The 17262-nt window shown below is 46.5% G+C and overlaps 1 protein-coding gene across 10 annotated transcripts in view; it reads left to right on the forward strand.

Moving 5' to 3' along the window:
* LOC147730890 (CYFIP-related Rac1 interactor A-like) overlaps window positions 1–17262 on the forward strand; it is a 166244-nt gene that overhangs the window by 56183 nt on the left and 92799 nt on the right. For all 10 annotated transcript variants that reach the window (XM_086955760.1, XM_086955765.1, XM_086955762.1 and 7 more), the window contains 2 exons: window positions 15311–15447; window positions 17152–17229. In XM_086955760.1, the coding sequence (XP_086811886.1) occupies window positions 15311–15447; window positions 17152–17229 (215 nt within the window). The remainder of the gene's footprint in view (window positions 1–15310; window positions 15448–17151; window positions 17230–17262) is intronic.

Consider the following 17262-nt stretch of genomic DNA (forward strand, 5'->3'; position numbering starts at 1 on the left):
GATTGGCAAAGGCTGGAGACAAGAGTTAGATGACAGCAAAGAGGATTACATTTAGTTACGCGTGGAAGTGACAGAGTGGTGAGATTAGAGAAATGATGAGAAGGAGACAGTGGCAGCTGCCAATAATCCAAAGTGAAGGGTGGCGTGGGAGGGGCGTGGGAGGGGCGAGTTAGGGGAATAATAATACATAAAAAAAGACTTACCTGCCCCTTATGCTGCCGGCCGTGTCAGTGCTCCTCTCCAGCTCTCCTCCCGTCAGTCTGTGGGCCACTGCACAGGCTCCCTACCCAATACAGATGCTTGCTCTCTTGCTATACCTAGCATGAGAGAAGGGCCTGGATTGGCCTGAGTCTGCTGGTCTGACTCCTGTGGCTTTTCACCAACTCGGCTGTGCAACACAGCTGGGTTGGAGAAATATAAGTGTGCATGTCTGTTTGGCCGGCCTAAGACCGAAGCCAAACTGACATGCGCACTTATAAGTGCTCACCACTCCTTCTCCCTGCCAGGGCCTGGCCCCGCCTCGCCCAAGACTGCATGACTCAGACTGCTCAGGCAGTGATAAATAAAATGGCAATAACATTTTTTATTATCATTTTATGTTTCATCTGCTGGCAGTGGGGCAACGCTCCTTCGCTATTATAGAGATTTCTCCTGTGCCTGGCAGGAGTGAGTATGAGAATTGAGGGATGGCGAGAGGAAGGTGCATGACTTAGAAAATGGCAGGGAGTAGCTAGTGTATGTGTGTGCACAACTTTTACATTATCAAGTTACATTATTAATGGAAGTTACTTGATACTGATTACAGTAGACAATTATAATGGAAAAGCTATGTAAAAGGGTACCATTGGATATATATTCAAATTTTTTATTGTGCCACAGCATTTGTCTTTTTATCAATTAAGTTAACATCATATTTTTCATGTCACCCTTATATGGACAGCAGGAAAGTTTGTGAGGGCCAAACTAATTGCCCAAAGCTCGAGCAGGTCGGAGCAGGCTCTCTGCTGAAGGCAGTGGGCTTCTGGTATCCACCTTCCCTGGGTCTCCTAACCAACTGTGAGCTATGGGTGGGGAAGGGAGAGCGTCCTGCTGTGGGGCAGATTAGCACATGACAGCCTTCACTGCAGATCCCGAGTGTTTCCTTTGAGCAATGTAGGGAGTCAGAGAGGTAACCCAGATGCTGAGCCTGCTGGGATTTAAGGTTCCACTACAGGGCTTGCATGTGTGTTGCAGGTAGGAATACATAGGGCTAAGAGGTCAAGAAGCCTGAGAGGCATCCTCACCAAGATCCAGGACTTATCCCAAAACATAGACAGGCTTTTGCAGAGGAAAGGCCTTGAACGCCCCTGTTTCCATAATTGCTCCAGTGAACGTAAGACTCTGTCTGAGGCTCAGGTGGGACTTCAGCCTATTGAAGGTTGTTAGACCTGGCATCTTTGGTGTGTTATTCACCTGCCTTTTTGCCTCTGACCTCCTGTTTTTTTTTATTGTGTGCTGGATTTCGTTTTTCCTGGTTTTAGGACTCTTGGCACTTTACCACTGCTGACCAGTGCTAAAGTACAAGTGCTCCCTGTGTAAATTGTATTTGCAATATGCTTGTCCATGACTGGCATATTTGATTTATTAGTAATTCCCAAGTAAAGTGCACCAGGTGTGCCAAGGGCATGTACATCAAATGCTAATAGTATGCATGCAGCACTGATTGTGCCACTTACCTGAGTAGCCCTGCAAACATGTCTCAGACCTGCTACTGCGGTGTCTGTGTGTCTTGCTTTAAACTGCCATGTCGACCTGGCAAGTGCACCCACTTGCCAGGCCCAAACCTTCCCTTTTACTACATGTAAGTCACACCTAAGGTAGGCCCAAGGAACCCCCATAGGCAGAGTGGATGTATTAAAATAGTAGGACATGTACTCTCGTGTTTTACATGCCCTGGTAGTGAAATACTCATAATTTTGTTTTTTACTACAGCAAGGCCTATATCTCCCATAGGTTTGCATTGGAGCTTCCTTGTGATATCTTACAAGTGTATCTTACAATTGGGAAGAGATAGAGATTTCGAGTTTGGTCTCTGAAGTCACAATTTAAAAGGACAACTTTTGGCGAAGTTGGTGTTTAAAATTGCGTGTTTGAAAATGCCATTTTTAGAAAGCCAGCATTTTATTGCTTAACCATTCTGTGCCTCTGCCTGTCTGTACAATCCACATCTGTGTGAGGATGACCATTGGGCTCTAGTGCATTCATTCTAGACAGTCACACAAAGGGAGCTGAGGTGTGCCTTGAATATCCTGATGGCCCATCACCAGGCTGATGGGCCTTCCTGAGCTAGCGTGATGGGAGGAGTTGTCACTGACACCAGAATTGGACTGTGCCTGTCCTCACACAAAGCTGTCTCCACCCCCCTGTAATGTGTCTGAGACCAGGTCAGTGAAAGGCAGGGTCTTGTGCACTACAAAGGAGTTCCTTTAAAGTTTGCCTACTTCAAGCGCAGAAAGGGGTATAAGTATTGGACCTCTGACACTCTCAAATCAGAACACTCCTGGACTAATAGACATTCTGCCAGGAAGAAGAGCTGGATGCTGTAGGAGGGACTGACACTGCCTGTTGCTTTGTTGTGCTGGTCTGCTGCTAGCTGCTTCTGTCCTTGAAGTGAAAGGACTGGACTTTGCTTTCTACATCCTGCTTCCAAGGTTCTCCAATGGCTTTGTGCCTTCTTGCATCTTATTAAGGAGTCTAAGGGCCAACAAAGACTTCACCTACCAGTGCCTGGTTCTCCTGTTGAGAGCCCTGACTTGCCAAGTGGTGCCAAATCCAGTTCTTGGGCCCTTGGAAGTGAATCTGGTGAGAAGACCCACACATTGACTCTCAGTGCCTATTTTTTCCTGACTCAGCACTGCCATGGGCTTAAGAAACTAGGCATCATCGCCATGCTGCTGAAGAATTGATGCAGCACTTGTGATGTGGCCAACGAATTGACGCATCACCTGCCTCGTGGCTGAAAGATTGCCGCATCGTGAGTTCTGAGCACTGTGTCACTGACGTCTATGGAACCCCACTCTGACTCCAACACAGTACCTGCACTGCGGTTGAAGAATCGATGCTTCTCCTGCTATGAAATCGGAGCAGCACCTGCATCGCCACAGCCGTATCGAGACAGCATGTCTGGAATTTCGGCGCATCGTCCTTCGACACCGTTTCCTCATCGACGCTGGGTCAGAGTAAGGAACGGAGGCTGCGTGTCCAGAAATCAACACATCACCTCCCCTCGCAGTAGGGAATCAACGCAACACTTCCCCTGCCTAGCAACAAGGAACTGATGCCTCACCTCCCCTGAGATTAAGGAATGAACACATCGCTTTCGTTTTCAAGCACCTCACCTCCCATGCGCCTATTTATGTTTTTGATTTTGATGTATCTAAGGTACTTTGTGCTAAAATAACCACATCCATAGTTTTCTATAGACTGAACTTACTCACTTTAAAAGTGATATCTTTGCTTGTGTATGTTGGATTTTTGTTGTTTTTATCATGTTTTAGTCAGCTAAATATTGGTTATTTTTCTAAACTGTTGTGGACTCATTTTGTAGTGTTTTCACCGTGTTACTGTGTGTTTGTACAAATGCTTTACACATTCCCTCTGAAATAAGACGGAGTGCTTGTGCTAAGCTACCAGAGGGGTGAGCATGGGTTATCTTAGCTGTGTGACTACATTACCCTGACTAAAGTGAGGGTCCCTACTTGGACAGGGTGCAAACCACTGCCAACTAGAGACACCATTTCTATCAAAGCTGAAACCCAACAATGTCATGAGTTTGACTGTGATCAGTAGGTGGTCGATGACTGACTGTGGTGAGCTTGCCTTTTATTAGCCAGTTAAGGAGATATGGGAGTTCCTGTACTCCCATCCTCTGAGGATGGACTACAGCCTTCACGTTCACCAAAGGCATGAATAGCATTCCTCACCTTTATCCAAGTCCAGTACCCATTCGATGACCCTCTTGAAGAGTAAAAGATTTACGTCATGCATCAGAATTTTCAAGCTCCTCCAAATTTCGTTCTGATGTAGAAAGATGGTTGGGAACAGTGGAAAAGAAAGCTGAGTTATAGCCCGATTGAGTGATCTGTAAAACTAATTTGTATATATGGATGACATAATAGATACTCGGCTGGGTAGGAAATATTGAATCCTACCACCCACTGGCTTAACATGAGCCGCTGAAGACACACCCATTGTCAGGGGAGGAGAAACTGGAGGATTGTTCACCCTGCTGTCTTGGCCTGCCAGGGCAACATCTGCAACTCTGAAAGACATGACTTTCTACTGGATGGAAAGGCTGGTGCTACTTATGGGCTAGCCCCCTGGAGTAGCCCCTGAATTTTCTCAACAGAAGAGGAAGGAGTCTCAGCTTTCTACCTGAAGAGTCCTGACCCATCGAAGGCAATATCAATTAGAGATGGTTGCAAATAACCAGAAAATCTAGTCAACTAATCTATTCATTCCCTCAGGGCATGACGCTGGTGTCAATAGCCCTGCCAGTACAATCAGTAGTATCAAGGCCTTCAAGGATTACAAACTTCACTGCATCCTACCGATAACATATAGTCTAAGCCAGAGAGGCTCTCAGGTCCTATGGGACTGCCAGCAACATCTTGCTGGCTAACTCATGCAGATCATCCTTGTACCTTACCAATAACGATACTTTATTTATGGGCATAGGGGCCAAGCTTGCAAAAGGAAACATTCTTTTACCAAATGTGTCAATCATTTTGGATTTCCTATCCCGATTATTGTTAGGTAAGGTATTCGGATTGACCTTGCTAGTGGAAGCCTACACAATAATGCTCTTAGGTGTAGAGCGATTGATTAGGAATTCCATTCCTCACACAGTGCGGCTCTATGTCGCTGGGCAAATGGAAGCTGCAGATCAAGCACCTAAGTGGCCCTCTGGACCACCAATGCAAACAAGGCGGTTTTCTCCGTTGGTGACCCATGTGGGTAGTCAAGCTCCTTTTCAGGGGAGGTGTTAAGCACACTGGCATTTTGTAAGTCTAATTGTAGTGCATCACCATCATTAGTTTAGTAAGAGCAAGTAGCCCATCTCTTTCCTTCTCAACTTTGGTGTCCTTTGGGCCCTATATGTTTTTTGTATATGGTTAGAATGAGGGCTACAACGATAGTGGAGCCTTTGCTGGTAGTTGTGGAGCAGTAGAGGCGTGGGTTAGAGTCAGGCACTAAAAAACACAGTTTAACTTTTACAATCTGATAGCACTCCATTGGAGCTCTGGCGAACGTCCGTTCGGGGTCCACCAGGGGTGTTGGCACTTGCCAGTGCAGCTAGAACCTGTCTGGATCTTAAAGCCGGTGTGGAAGATTGTACAGGTGTCAATGCGGGTCAGGTAATGGTTCTCCAGGGGACTGCTGTCATTGGGGGAGAACCTCTGTGGGTCCATGTGGCCCAGAAACACATCGGATGGAGCTACAATTGCACCAAACATTTTAACATGCCCTTCTTGAAGGCTCCTATCTGCAGCAGGTGCCGACAAAATCCCAGGAAATATGGGGCATGCTGGGACCAGCTGCTGAATCAATTCTGGAACCGGGAACTTTGAAGAGGTGCGATATTCATCTTGGCGACCTTGCGCCTTCTCCTTCTAGTTAGAGTGACAGGATGAGTTTGAGTGCTACTTTATCTTTTTGTGCTTGGACTTCGATTTGGACTTACCCAAACTGAAAGTGGATTATTCGCAGGAGTAGCCATAATAATCCACATTTGTAAAGCGCACAATCACCCGTAAGGGTCTCTAGGCGCTGGGGGCAGTTGGGAAGATTAAGCAAGCTATTGCCCCGAGTCACATGGTGCTGAGCTAATCTGCCGCCGGTGCCGGGAATCGAACCGTGATACCCAGATTCCATGGAACACAGACCGAGCTCGTGACTTGGAGCAGGAGCTAGGCCTTGCTGAGACCATGACCTCTTCTTGGTTTGCCAATGACGTAGCCTTCCAGTCATGGATCGCCTTCTGATGCCTGAGGACACACTTTTCGCTCAATTTAGAGTCATGACTTGAGCCGAGGCAGCAAAGACCCAAATCATGCAGGTCCATGACCACGATCAACGACCGGTAGCATCGGCATGGCTGAAGTCTATACTTCCTTGAGAGTGTCATTCTAGGGTACAGTGTCTACTAGTTTTGGAAATCAACAAAAACTGGCAGCAAAACTCCAAATTTACGCCAGAAGACGTGGAATGAAAGGAGCTGACCTCAGCGCATACATACAGGTCAACTCTGTCACTTCCGGGGTAGTACGGAGCCAACACAGAGCGGCCCGATGCCACCTGCTGACACGCAAGAGGCTACTGTTAGCGTTCCTGGGATCGGGCCTGCGGATACACCAAAGGTGAGGAATCTGTGGTCAGAAGTATCCATCAGAATGGCTATGTTTAATGCCGCAAGAAACAGCTGTTGAGAAAGCAGGAGAAAAGTATTTTAATAAGCAAAGTTAGCAACAAAAGATGTACAGCAGCTAAACGTGCATATAAAAATAATTTAACATCATGTACCTTGGGGTTTGACTGGCACAAAGACATGAATAATGATGCTAGGATTCTGGCCTTAAATGTGTGAAATTAAGGACGCTGTGAAAATCAGCTCATGTGGACTATAGACCCAGCTGGAATATGTAAGCTGGGTAGACAACCCTTCGCACCATTGCCATTCCACTTTTCTGACCCTATCTAGCGTTCTAAGTTAACCATAAGACGTAGGGTTTCATATAACTCCTCAATAAATAAAAAATCTGATCCATGCTGGAATCACAGCACACCGCCATCTGGTGGCCAAGATGTGAATTTGTGTGAGTGAGATCAAGTCCTGACCCCTCAAATACAACACATCAATGTCGCTCAGGTGTATACATTGACCATTCAATTATTTCCTCTCCTTATAGTGCTTAATTTGAGCCGGTGGTTGCAGAGGGTGGTAAACCGGCACTTTTTTTCGTCATCAGACTGTGACCCAAAACAAGAGAGAAAAAGGCAGAAAAGAGAGACGGAAGGAGGAAGTGAAAGATAGGAAAACAGAGCCTAAAGGAGCAAGTGGGGATGAGAAAGAATCTGCAGAAGTGTGATAAAGAGGGAGGCAGTGTATGGCGGTGGTTCAAAGAGGCATGAGGTGGAATTACTACTAGCCAGCCTTGCTGTTCTTTAACCTCAACATTTACCAGCATGAGTGGGGGCCTTCTGAGGAATCTCTTGGCCCCTGCTCCTACTTTTTTATAAACTAAGCATTGTCCCTTTCTAGTCTCACATTGCAGTTATAGTTACAGTTGAACTGCTATATTACAACTGTTGATTTCAGTGGTCCACATTTTCAAGTCCTAATTTACTCCTGTCATTGTAGTTTTTAATATGGTAACGATGTCCTTAATAATACACACCTCAGAGACTTTGATGCTGTGTGCTGGACTGTGGGTTGCTATTTGTGGATCCTTGTAAAGCACGAGAAACACACAAAAGGTGAAGGAAGGCTGATAGCAATAAGTCTAACCACTGGCATTAGTTTGGGGCAGCACTCCAACCCATCATTCTTTTGCTCACAATGCCACCTTTGTTTGGACCCAGGCATATGCAAATCAGTCTTGACCCTGCTCCTCATGGGAACAGCCCAGTCCAAGTCAGATCCTCCGTGTATGGAACACAAGCAACCCAGGACAGGTGTTGCACTAGTTATGGGCTGCTCAGCCCACTACCGCTTGGGTCCAATGACCCAGTGAGCACAGGATCCACGTCTGGACATACCCATGCCACTTAAGGCGGTACATGAAACACACAAAAGATGATGTGAGGCTACTTTCAATAAGACTGACTACTGGCAATAGATAGCACCCCTACCCATTGTTCTTTTTGGCAAAACCAGTGCCTAATTCATAAAACAATAAGAGCCAGGGCCCTCTTTAGGAGGCCACTGCAGCTATGCACCACCCTTTGCCAGTGCTACCAATGACAGTACCAACACAGCTTCTAACCATCACACTCCTACAAGTGTGACAGTTCAGACTATTCCCGCTCTCCCCTGCCCCCCCCCCCAAGCTATAAGAATGGCTTGGGTAACATATATTAGTAATCTTTAATGTATATTGCCTTGATAAATAACTGTTGTTTTGCTTATCTCTAAATTAGACAAACAGCTCCACCTTATGGCAGACTGACATAAGTGCCAGTGTTAACAATTAGGTGGTGGTGCCAAACTCCGGAAAACACCAGATCAAATTAAGCACTGGCAAAATCGGTCCTGTGTTGCGTGTGTTCCGGTTCAGGGAGGGCCTGGCTTGGCAGTTCGGGCTGGACTGTTGCCATGAGGAGCAGGGTAAATACTGATTTGCATATGGCTCTGTCCAAACTGATGAGGCATAGTGAGTAAAAGAACAATGCTTTGGGATGCTACCCCGGGCGATTGCCAGTGGTTAGACAAATTGCAAGCATTCCTCCCATCATCTTTTGTGTTTCCTGTACTGCTCTAAGTGGCATGGGAATGCCCAGACATAAATCTCATGCTCACTGTGTCACTGGGAGAACCTGGCCTGGCAGTTTGGGCTAAACTGTTCCCATGAGGAGCAGGGTCAAGACTGATTTGTATATGGCTGGGTCCAAACCAAGGTGATATTGTGAGCAGAAGAACAATGGGTTGAGATGCTACCCTGAGTGATTGCAAGTGGTTAGACAAATTGCAAGCATTCCTTCCATCACCATATGTGTGTGTCTTTTAAAGCACACCATACATAATGTGACAGATGTAGCCTCGACAGTCTCTTTTCTTCAGAGAAGACCTACTGTGGGCGAATAGGGATCATTTGAGATTACATGCATTCATGCAAAAATCCTCAACCAAGCCCATAACAACCACAATAAATAGATTCTTTGAGATTAAAAACACTTAACTATTGATAAAAGCATTTTAAGGGGAAGAAAGGTAACTGATAAAGAGTCTTTATTAGTCTGTCAACCAGGGAGTCTCAGCGAGTCAGGATGTTCATATATATGAATAGCCAGGCAACACATCGCCCCACAAAAGACAGGGACAAGTGGTCCCCAGAAAGGCATTCCCCATAAGAGCGACCTATTTCAATGCCCACTAGTGAACAAGTGGTTGTATAGAACCTGTGGGTCATGGGAATGAAAGTGGTCAGATTTCTTATCCACACTCTGTTGCTAACACTCGCATTAAGGGTGAAGGAAGCGTGTGAGATTGAAAGGTCTCTGGATCATCTGTGCCAAGGAAGTCAAGTCAAGTCAAGTCAGGAGATTTGTATAGCGCGCTACATACCCGGTGGGTCTCAAGGCGCTGGGAGAAGGGAGGGGAATTACTTGTCAAATATCCAAGTTTTAAGTTGCTTTCTGAATGCTAGGTGGTTCTGAGTGAGACGAAGGTGAGTGGGGAGTGAGTTCCAGGTTTTAGCTGCGAGGTAGGAGAAGGATCTACCTCCCATGGTGGTTTTATTGATGCGAGAAATGGTAGCAAGGGCTTGGTTGGAAGATCGTAGTTGGCGAGAGGGGGTGTAGAAGGAAAGTCATGTGTTGAGGCATTCGGGTCCAAGTTCGTAGAGTGCTTTGTGAGCGTGGGTTAGGAGGCGGAAAGTAATCCTCTTATTGACGGGGAGCCAGTGGAGGTTTTTCAGGTGGCTAGAGATGTGGTCTTTACGCGGGATGTCTAGTATGAGTCTGGCTGATCCGTTCTGGATGCGTTGGAGTTTTTTCTGGAGTTTTGCGGTGATACCGGCGTATAGGGTGTTTCCGTAGTCCAGGCGACTTGTAACCAGTCCATGGGTGACTGTTTTTCTGGTTTCGGTGGGGATCCAGCGAAATGTTTTTTTGAGCATGCGGAGAATGTTGAAGCATGATGATGAAACGGCGTTGACTTGTCTGTTCATAGAGAGTGAGGAGTCCAGGATGACGCCCAGGTTCCGTGCGTGGTCCGTCGGGATGGGTGCTTTTCCAAGGGCCTCTGGCCACCAAGAGTCATCCCAAGCGGAGGGGGAGGTACCTAAGATAAGGACTTCTGTTTTGTCTGAGTTCAGTTTCAGACGGCTGTGCTTCATCTACTCGGCTACTTCTTTCATTCCTTCATGTAGGTTGGTTTTGGCGGTGTTAGGGTCTTTGGTGAGTGATAGGATCAGTTGAGTGTCGTCAGCGTAGGAGATGATGTTGAGGTTGTGTTGGCGTGCGATGGTCGCGAGGGGGCTCATGTATACGTTGAAGAGGGTGGGACTGAGTGAGGAACCTTGGGGTACACCGCAGATGACTTCAGTGGCCTCAGACTTGAATGGTGGGAGGCGGACTCTCTGGGTTCTTCCGGTGAGGAACGAGGTGATCCATTCCAGTGCTTTTCCTTGGATTCCGATGTTTCTGACGCGCTGTAGAAGGGTACTATGGCAGACTGTGTCGAAGGCTGCGGAGAGGTCGAGGAGGATGAGGGCGACTGTGTCTCCATTGTCCAGTAGAGTTCGAATGTCGTCTGTGGCTGCGATGAGGGCGGTCTCCGTGCTGTGTTTGGCTCGGAAGCCGGACTGTGAGGAGTCGAGGGATTTGTTGGTTTCGAGGAAGGCGGCGAGCTGGTTGTTGACGGCTTTCTCAATGACTTTGGCCGGGAATGGTAGGAGCGAGATGGGTCGGTAATTTTTGAGTTCGGTGGGGTCAGCTGTGGGTTTTTTCAGAAGGGCGCTGAGTTCGGCGTGTTTCCAGCTTTCCGGGAAGGTGGCGGAGTTGAGGGAGCAGTTGATGACGTCTCGGAGGTGTGGTGCTATGATGGAATCAGCTTTGTTGAAGATGTGGTGAGGGCATGGGTCTGTGGGGGATCCGGAGTGGATGGAGTTCATCAGGCGGATGGTGTCCTCAGTGGAGATTGGGTTCCAGTCATTAAGGATGTTCAGGGGGGGTGAAGGTACGGCAGAAGGTTGGGTGGGTTGGTCTCCGGGTTGGTTGTCGAAGCTGTTGTGGATGTCTGCGATTTTGTTGTGGAAGAAGGAAGCTAGGGAGTCGCAGAGGGCTTGAGAGGGGGTGATGTCGTTGGAGTTGGCTGAGGGGTTGGTAAATTCTTTGACGATGTTGAATAATTCCTTGCTGTTGTGGGCGTTGTTATCTAGTCGGTCTTTGAATGCGGCTTTCTTGGCAGTCCAGATCAGTTGGTGGTGTATGCGGGTGGCGTTTTTGAAGGCGTCCCTGGTGATGGTGTTTGGGTCTTTTTTCCAGGCCTTCTCGAGGGAGCGACATAGTTTCTTCGATTTCTTAAGATCATCGTTGAACCAGGAGGCGTTTTTGCTGCCTAGTTTGATTTGACGTTTTTTCAGCGGTGCTAGGATGTCGGCGCTGTTGGATAGCCATTGGGTGAGGTTAATGGCTGCTTGGTCGGGGTTTGAGGAGAGGACAGGGGGGTTTTGAAGAAGCGATGAGGAGATCTGGTCGATGGTTATTTTGTTCCAGTTTCTTCGCAGAGTAGGTTGAGGATGGTTGTGAGTGGTAGTTTTATTGTAGAAAAAGTGTACGCAGCTGTGGTCCGTCCAATGGAGAGTAGTGGTGTGACTGAAGGAGACATGTTTGCTGGAGGTGAAGATAGGGTCGAGTGTGTGACCTGCGATGTGGGTGGGCGTAGTGACAAGTTGTTTGAGTCCGAGGTTGGCGAGATTGTCCAGAAGGGAGGTGGCGTTGCTGTCGTTGCTCTTTTCCAGGTGAAAGTTGAGGTCTCCCAGTAGAATGTATTCCTCGGAAGGGAGGGCGTGTGGGGTGATAAAGTCAGTGATAACGTCGCTGAATTGTGCACGGGGTCCTGGAGGCCTGTAGAGGAGGGTGCCTCTGAGTGTGGTTTTGGGGTCGGTGTGGATCTGGAAGTGAAGGTGCTCGGTGCTGGCAAGGTTGATGTCAGAGCTGGTTGAGATGCGGATGGAATTCTTATGGATGATAGCGATGCCTCCTCCTGTTTGGTCGGTGCGGTCCTTACGGATGATCTTGTATCCTTCCGGGATGGCAATGGTGATGTCAGGGGCTGACGAGGCGTTCATCCATGTTTCTGTTAGGAAGGCGACGTCGGGAGGCATAGTGTGTGTAAAAGCAAGACACCATCACTGCCTTAGTGTTGTATTCTTCTAATATAGTTGCTGGAGATCATAAAATACTAGACCTGGGGCACTTGAGACCTGTTGGCTGGCATGTGGCATTGCCGCTGGTAACTACTTTGGCATGGATTTACGACAGTATCTCAACAGGTAACAGTTGGCTGCATATTTAAGAAAAAGATGGAGTTTGATAGCTTTGACTAAGCTTCTCATTCAAGTTGGTATCAACAAAACCTAGGCTGGCTCACAGCATTTAACCCTTTTCTGGACTGTCATAACAATCTTATCCAGGTTCAGCATGCCAAGCAACAGTCAGACCCTACCCAGGATATTGCTGCATGGATTAGCAAATTTAGCGGCACTAATATGGGAATTTAGCGGCTCAAATATGGAAATTTAGCTGCATTTTTGGAGCACTTCATTTTACTCACAATCATTCATTTTCAGCCTGAAATCAATGGAAACTGTTTTAGCAGAGTATTCCACTTTGAAATCAGCATGTTTAAAGGGTTTGCAGCAATACAGAAGCCAAGCTCCAGTCCTAACCTCTTGGAAGGGAGCTGATTTTCTCCCTGACCTGTGGGCACCGCACTTTGCACAGCCTCACTTCACTTCGCCGCCCTGGTCTCATTGACGCCATCACTGCCTGCTGATTTTAACACCTGTGACCGCATCGTGGCTGGTGGTACCGCTCGTAAATTTCACGACGCACCGCCTCATCCAACACTGCAGTCTGGGCTACCGTAACCAGCTCTGTCGCTTGCACAGCGACCTGCTAGCTCCACAACAAGCACCCCCTCACTCTGCATCATAGGCCTAGTCCCACCGATGCAGCTGGACGACCGTCACCGAGTCGCTGCCTGCACCGCACCTTGAGTGCACCGCTTCACTTTACATCGCAACCACAACGGTTGCCATGATCAGCTCGCACCAAGGTGTTAGCCGTAACGCAAAAGGTACTGTTCACGAGTCTGCCGACACCCCCAACCAACGCGGTCAGTTGGAGCTGTTTGATTTTGTTGTATTCAGTATCGCAGTAGCACCGGAAGGCCAATGACCTTTGGTTTTCCAAGTGACTTTTTGGAATTTTTCAACACAGGCTACATTAAATTAACCTTTGTTTTTTCAGTAACTGAAAACTGAATGACTGAGGTATGCGGTATATCTTACTGTGTTATATTTTGTGGAGTCCATGTGCGGCGCCACTGTATTTTCCTGGATAAATACGTCTTCTTTTATGGCCCTTTCATGTTTAGCTGGATGCAGGGAAGGGGATGTTCTATGCACACATGTACTTTAATTAGACTTTATTGCTTGATTTAAAAAAACCTTTGCAAGTTACAAAAAATAAAAGTATTTAAAAGTGTACATATGTAAAAAAAAGAATGCAAATTCCAGTCCAATATAAATAAAAGTAGCAAATATTATGCTGATACATGTACATTGGTGACTGTAAACGTAGATTTGTTACTTTGAAGTATATTTGATGGTCTGTTTGGGTTTCAAACGTCTTAATGTAGAGGCCTTTTTGGGATAAATGTACATTGGTTAGAATAAATCAGTATTTGTATTTCTGAAAGTTTCTTGTTTCTATTGTACTTACATTTACAGAGAGTGATTGAGGTGAAGAGTGCACCAGCACAAGCATCAAAGCAAGAAAGAAGTCATTCACGCCTCGCTGAGGCCTGTGCTGGGAGCTCAGGTCCACTCACTGGGGCCTAACTCATCTGAGAAGCTGCCTGCTGTGAAAGGAGACAAACTAAAACGACACTAGTCTAGTGCCGTTTAAGTTTGTCTCCGCATTCCTGCAATTTTGCGGGCACTTTTGTAAAAATTGTGGCATTTTTACAGAAGTGCTGATTTCGAGGCAAATCGCGAAATCCTGGAGGGTCTGAACAGTGTGGTCCATGTTCAGTGCTTCAAGAGTTCAAGGTTCTGCAAGAGATTGAATTGCTAGTTGAGGGGAGTAGTCAACCACCTCAAGTAATAACCACAGTCCTTATCAGGTCAAACCACTAAAGTCAACAAATAAACCTGAGCTCAACACCCTAGTAGTTATGGCACAGGCAGACAGGCTTAACTTAAAGGCTATGTGTAAAGTATTTAAACAGTACTAAAGAAATAATAAAGTCAAAATGCAAAACAATAGAAATCTCAAAATACATTTGAAATATAGAGTCAACTTTAATAATTAAAATGACAAAAATCCTATAAGGGGAACCGGAGTAATCAGTGTTTACATGTTTAAGTAGAAATAGCATCTAGAACATAAGGTTCCAATAATAGTCAAAGTTTGTAGTAGAAGAGGTGCAATTTAACCCTGACCGCTAAGAAGCGCAGGCTGGATACACTTGTCAGGTTCTTCCTGGTCAAAGATTTTTCCTTCTGACTTTAGTCCTTTAAGTCCCAATGCACCATAGAAGTTAACTTCTAAAGCTCCCAGGACATCAGGGGAGGCACTTAGAGATTCATAGGGTGGCAGGCAGAGTTCAGTCGAGGTCCAGTTGCCACTGATCAGATGAGCATTTGCAGGAAAGACCTTTTGTAACTTGTTGTATCCCTGTAGGTTGAACAGGAGGTCAGCTGTATGACCCCTAGAGTCAACCTCTTTGTACTGGGTACAAAAGAGTGTGCAGGTCCAGTCCTCTAGGGCTCTTCTCAGGTTATTGCACCCCAGTGCTTTACTATGGAACAGTTAACCCTGCTACAGTGGAAATAGCTTTGAGGGGCTCGTCACTGCGAGGACAAATGGAGAATTTAACTTTTACATGTCCCACTTTTAAATACCACACACCCTGCCTGTATGAGCACTAAGGCCTACCTTAGAGGTGACTTAGTCAACATAGTAGCCAAGATCTTTGTGCGATCACACCATAGGGGAGATCATCATGCTTTAAAGTTTTCATGTTCCCTCAGTGAATAACGAAGTAATTGATTGGACATCTCAAATAATGAAGTTGCTCATTTATAAAAAATTTAAAAATCAATACGTAAGATATAAAAAATATTCTTCTTGCTGGAGCTGTTGCTGGAGCCTTGTGCCAACATTAACATCAGTTGCCACCTCCAAGGTGGTTGCACTCCACCTCACTTCAGAGTTGCAGCACTAGTAACTAAAGTAACTTTTGATATTAAAAAAGGATGTCAGTGTGCCAAGTTCCCATATTGGCTCAGTATGTGTTATGCCTGTTTTCTTCCTTTGGCAGAGAATGCTCTGCGGAGCTTGTTGGAAGCCTTGACGAGTCCCCCCTATGCCCCGACACAGCACCTGGAGAGGGAGCAGGCTTTAGCCAAGCAGTTTGCTGAAATCCTCCACTTCACCCTCAGTTTTGACGAGCTGAAGGTAGGTCATCTCATTCCCTTCACCCTCCAGTGGCCAGTGAGCTGACGACACTCACGGATGGTGACTTTCATAAATGTTGTCCTTTACATATGTCCGCGAGCCTGTCGCACAAGTGCTGTCCGTCACAAGGTCAGGGATCAAGTCACACCTACGTTGTCCTTCCAGAGGGTTAGCAAGCCTGCCACATGTGATCATTCACACCAGTCTATGAGACTGTCATACACATACAGTCCTTCACAAGGGTCATCGAGAATGTAACACAAGTGTTGTCATTTACAAGGTCAGTGATCTTGTCACGCATGCAGTGCTCTTCACAAGGGCAAATGAGCCTTCCAACACGTGACGTCATTCATATGGGTCAGCAAGACTGCCATAGCCACCGTCCGGCCTTCACAGGGGTCGGTGAACCTGCCTTACACACGCTGTCCTGTATGAGGGCCATCCAGTCTATCACACATGTGCTGTCTTTCTCAAGGTCATTGAGCCTATCGCTTAAGTGATGCCCTTCACAAGGGTGAACTAACTACCCTCCTTCACAAGTGAAAGTGTACACAGCGTGGATGCTGCTTTTCACCAGGGTCAGCCAACATAATACAAAACGTGTGTCCTTATTTACAAAGACCAATGGACATATCACATATACATGCGATGCAGTGAGTTTTTCTCACAGATAAGGGTTGGTGAAAGTATCATACACAAGGTTCAATAAATCTGTTTCATAGACAAGAGTCTGTGAATCTGTTACACCTGTAGGGTATTTTCTTCCCAATGGTTGATGAACCTTGTACACCGCTGTGGTTTTGTGACAAGGGTTGGCGAACCTGTCACTTTCATGTTGTGAGTTTTCACAGACTTTGGTGAGCAAATCACCTATACTGTGTCCTTCATGAAGATTAACAAACCAATCTCATATGTTTCTTTCACATGGGTTGGTAAATATATCTCATGTGCTGTCTGGGAAACATCCTTTACAACGCAATTTTACCACGCAGTGCTTTTACATCGCAACTTTTACAATGCAAACCATTATAACGCATTGCGCTGGGGGGCGCTCTAGGATAGGGAATAGATTTATTTTACTATCCAACATCTTCCCTACTATCCACGGGGACTGGAGTTGGAATAGTAAATTAAACTATTCACTATCCAGCACCCCTCAACACTATGCGTTGTAAAGGCATGCGTTGTAAAACTTGCGATGTAAAAGCATGCGTGGTAAAAGCATGCGTTGTAATGTCATACATCTGTGCTGTCTTTGTAAATGACGGTCTAAGACACATTCTCTGCTTCTACGCCAGAGTCATTGAACCTATCAAATCAAGGGCTTCCCTTTCAGACAAAGGTTATTGGACTATCACACGTTTTGCCTTCGTCAGCAGTTGTGCTTAACCCATACACATGCAATTCTTCTTCACCAGCGTCGAGGAACGTCTGAGAATCGCAGTCCTTCTTCACCAGTGTTGGTGAACTTTGCACACTTGTGGTCCTTCCCCAGGGTCGTTCTCTCCACAAATTACAGTAGCCCATGGTCTGCGAAGATATCCTGCCCAACTACACCCTCCTGTCATATCCGTAGACATCCTGAACGCCCCTCCCTCAAACCAGCGACGACCAGTCCCTGAGGTGTGGGCATGTGTCTTGTAAGAAATGAAGGGGACAAGGCTTCTGGTGTGTTTCTGATGCCCCACTTTCTCTCTCACACAGATGACGAATCCTGCCATACAGAATGACTTCAGTTATTACAGACGGACCATCAGCCGGAACCGGATCAACAACTCCCAGGTAATGAGGCATGCTGGGAGCCTAGCGCATGCT

The sequence above is a fragment of the Lissotriton vulgaris genome, chromosome 2_1 (genome assembly GCF_964263255.1).
Source record: "Lissotriton vulgaris chromosome 2_1, aLisVul1.2, whole genome shotgun sequence".
Classification (NCBI taxonomy): domain Eukaryota; kingdom Metazoa; phylum Chordata; class Amphibia; order Caudata; family Salamandridae; genus Lissotriton; species Lissotriton vulgaris.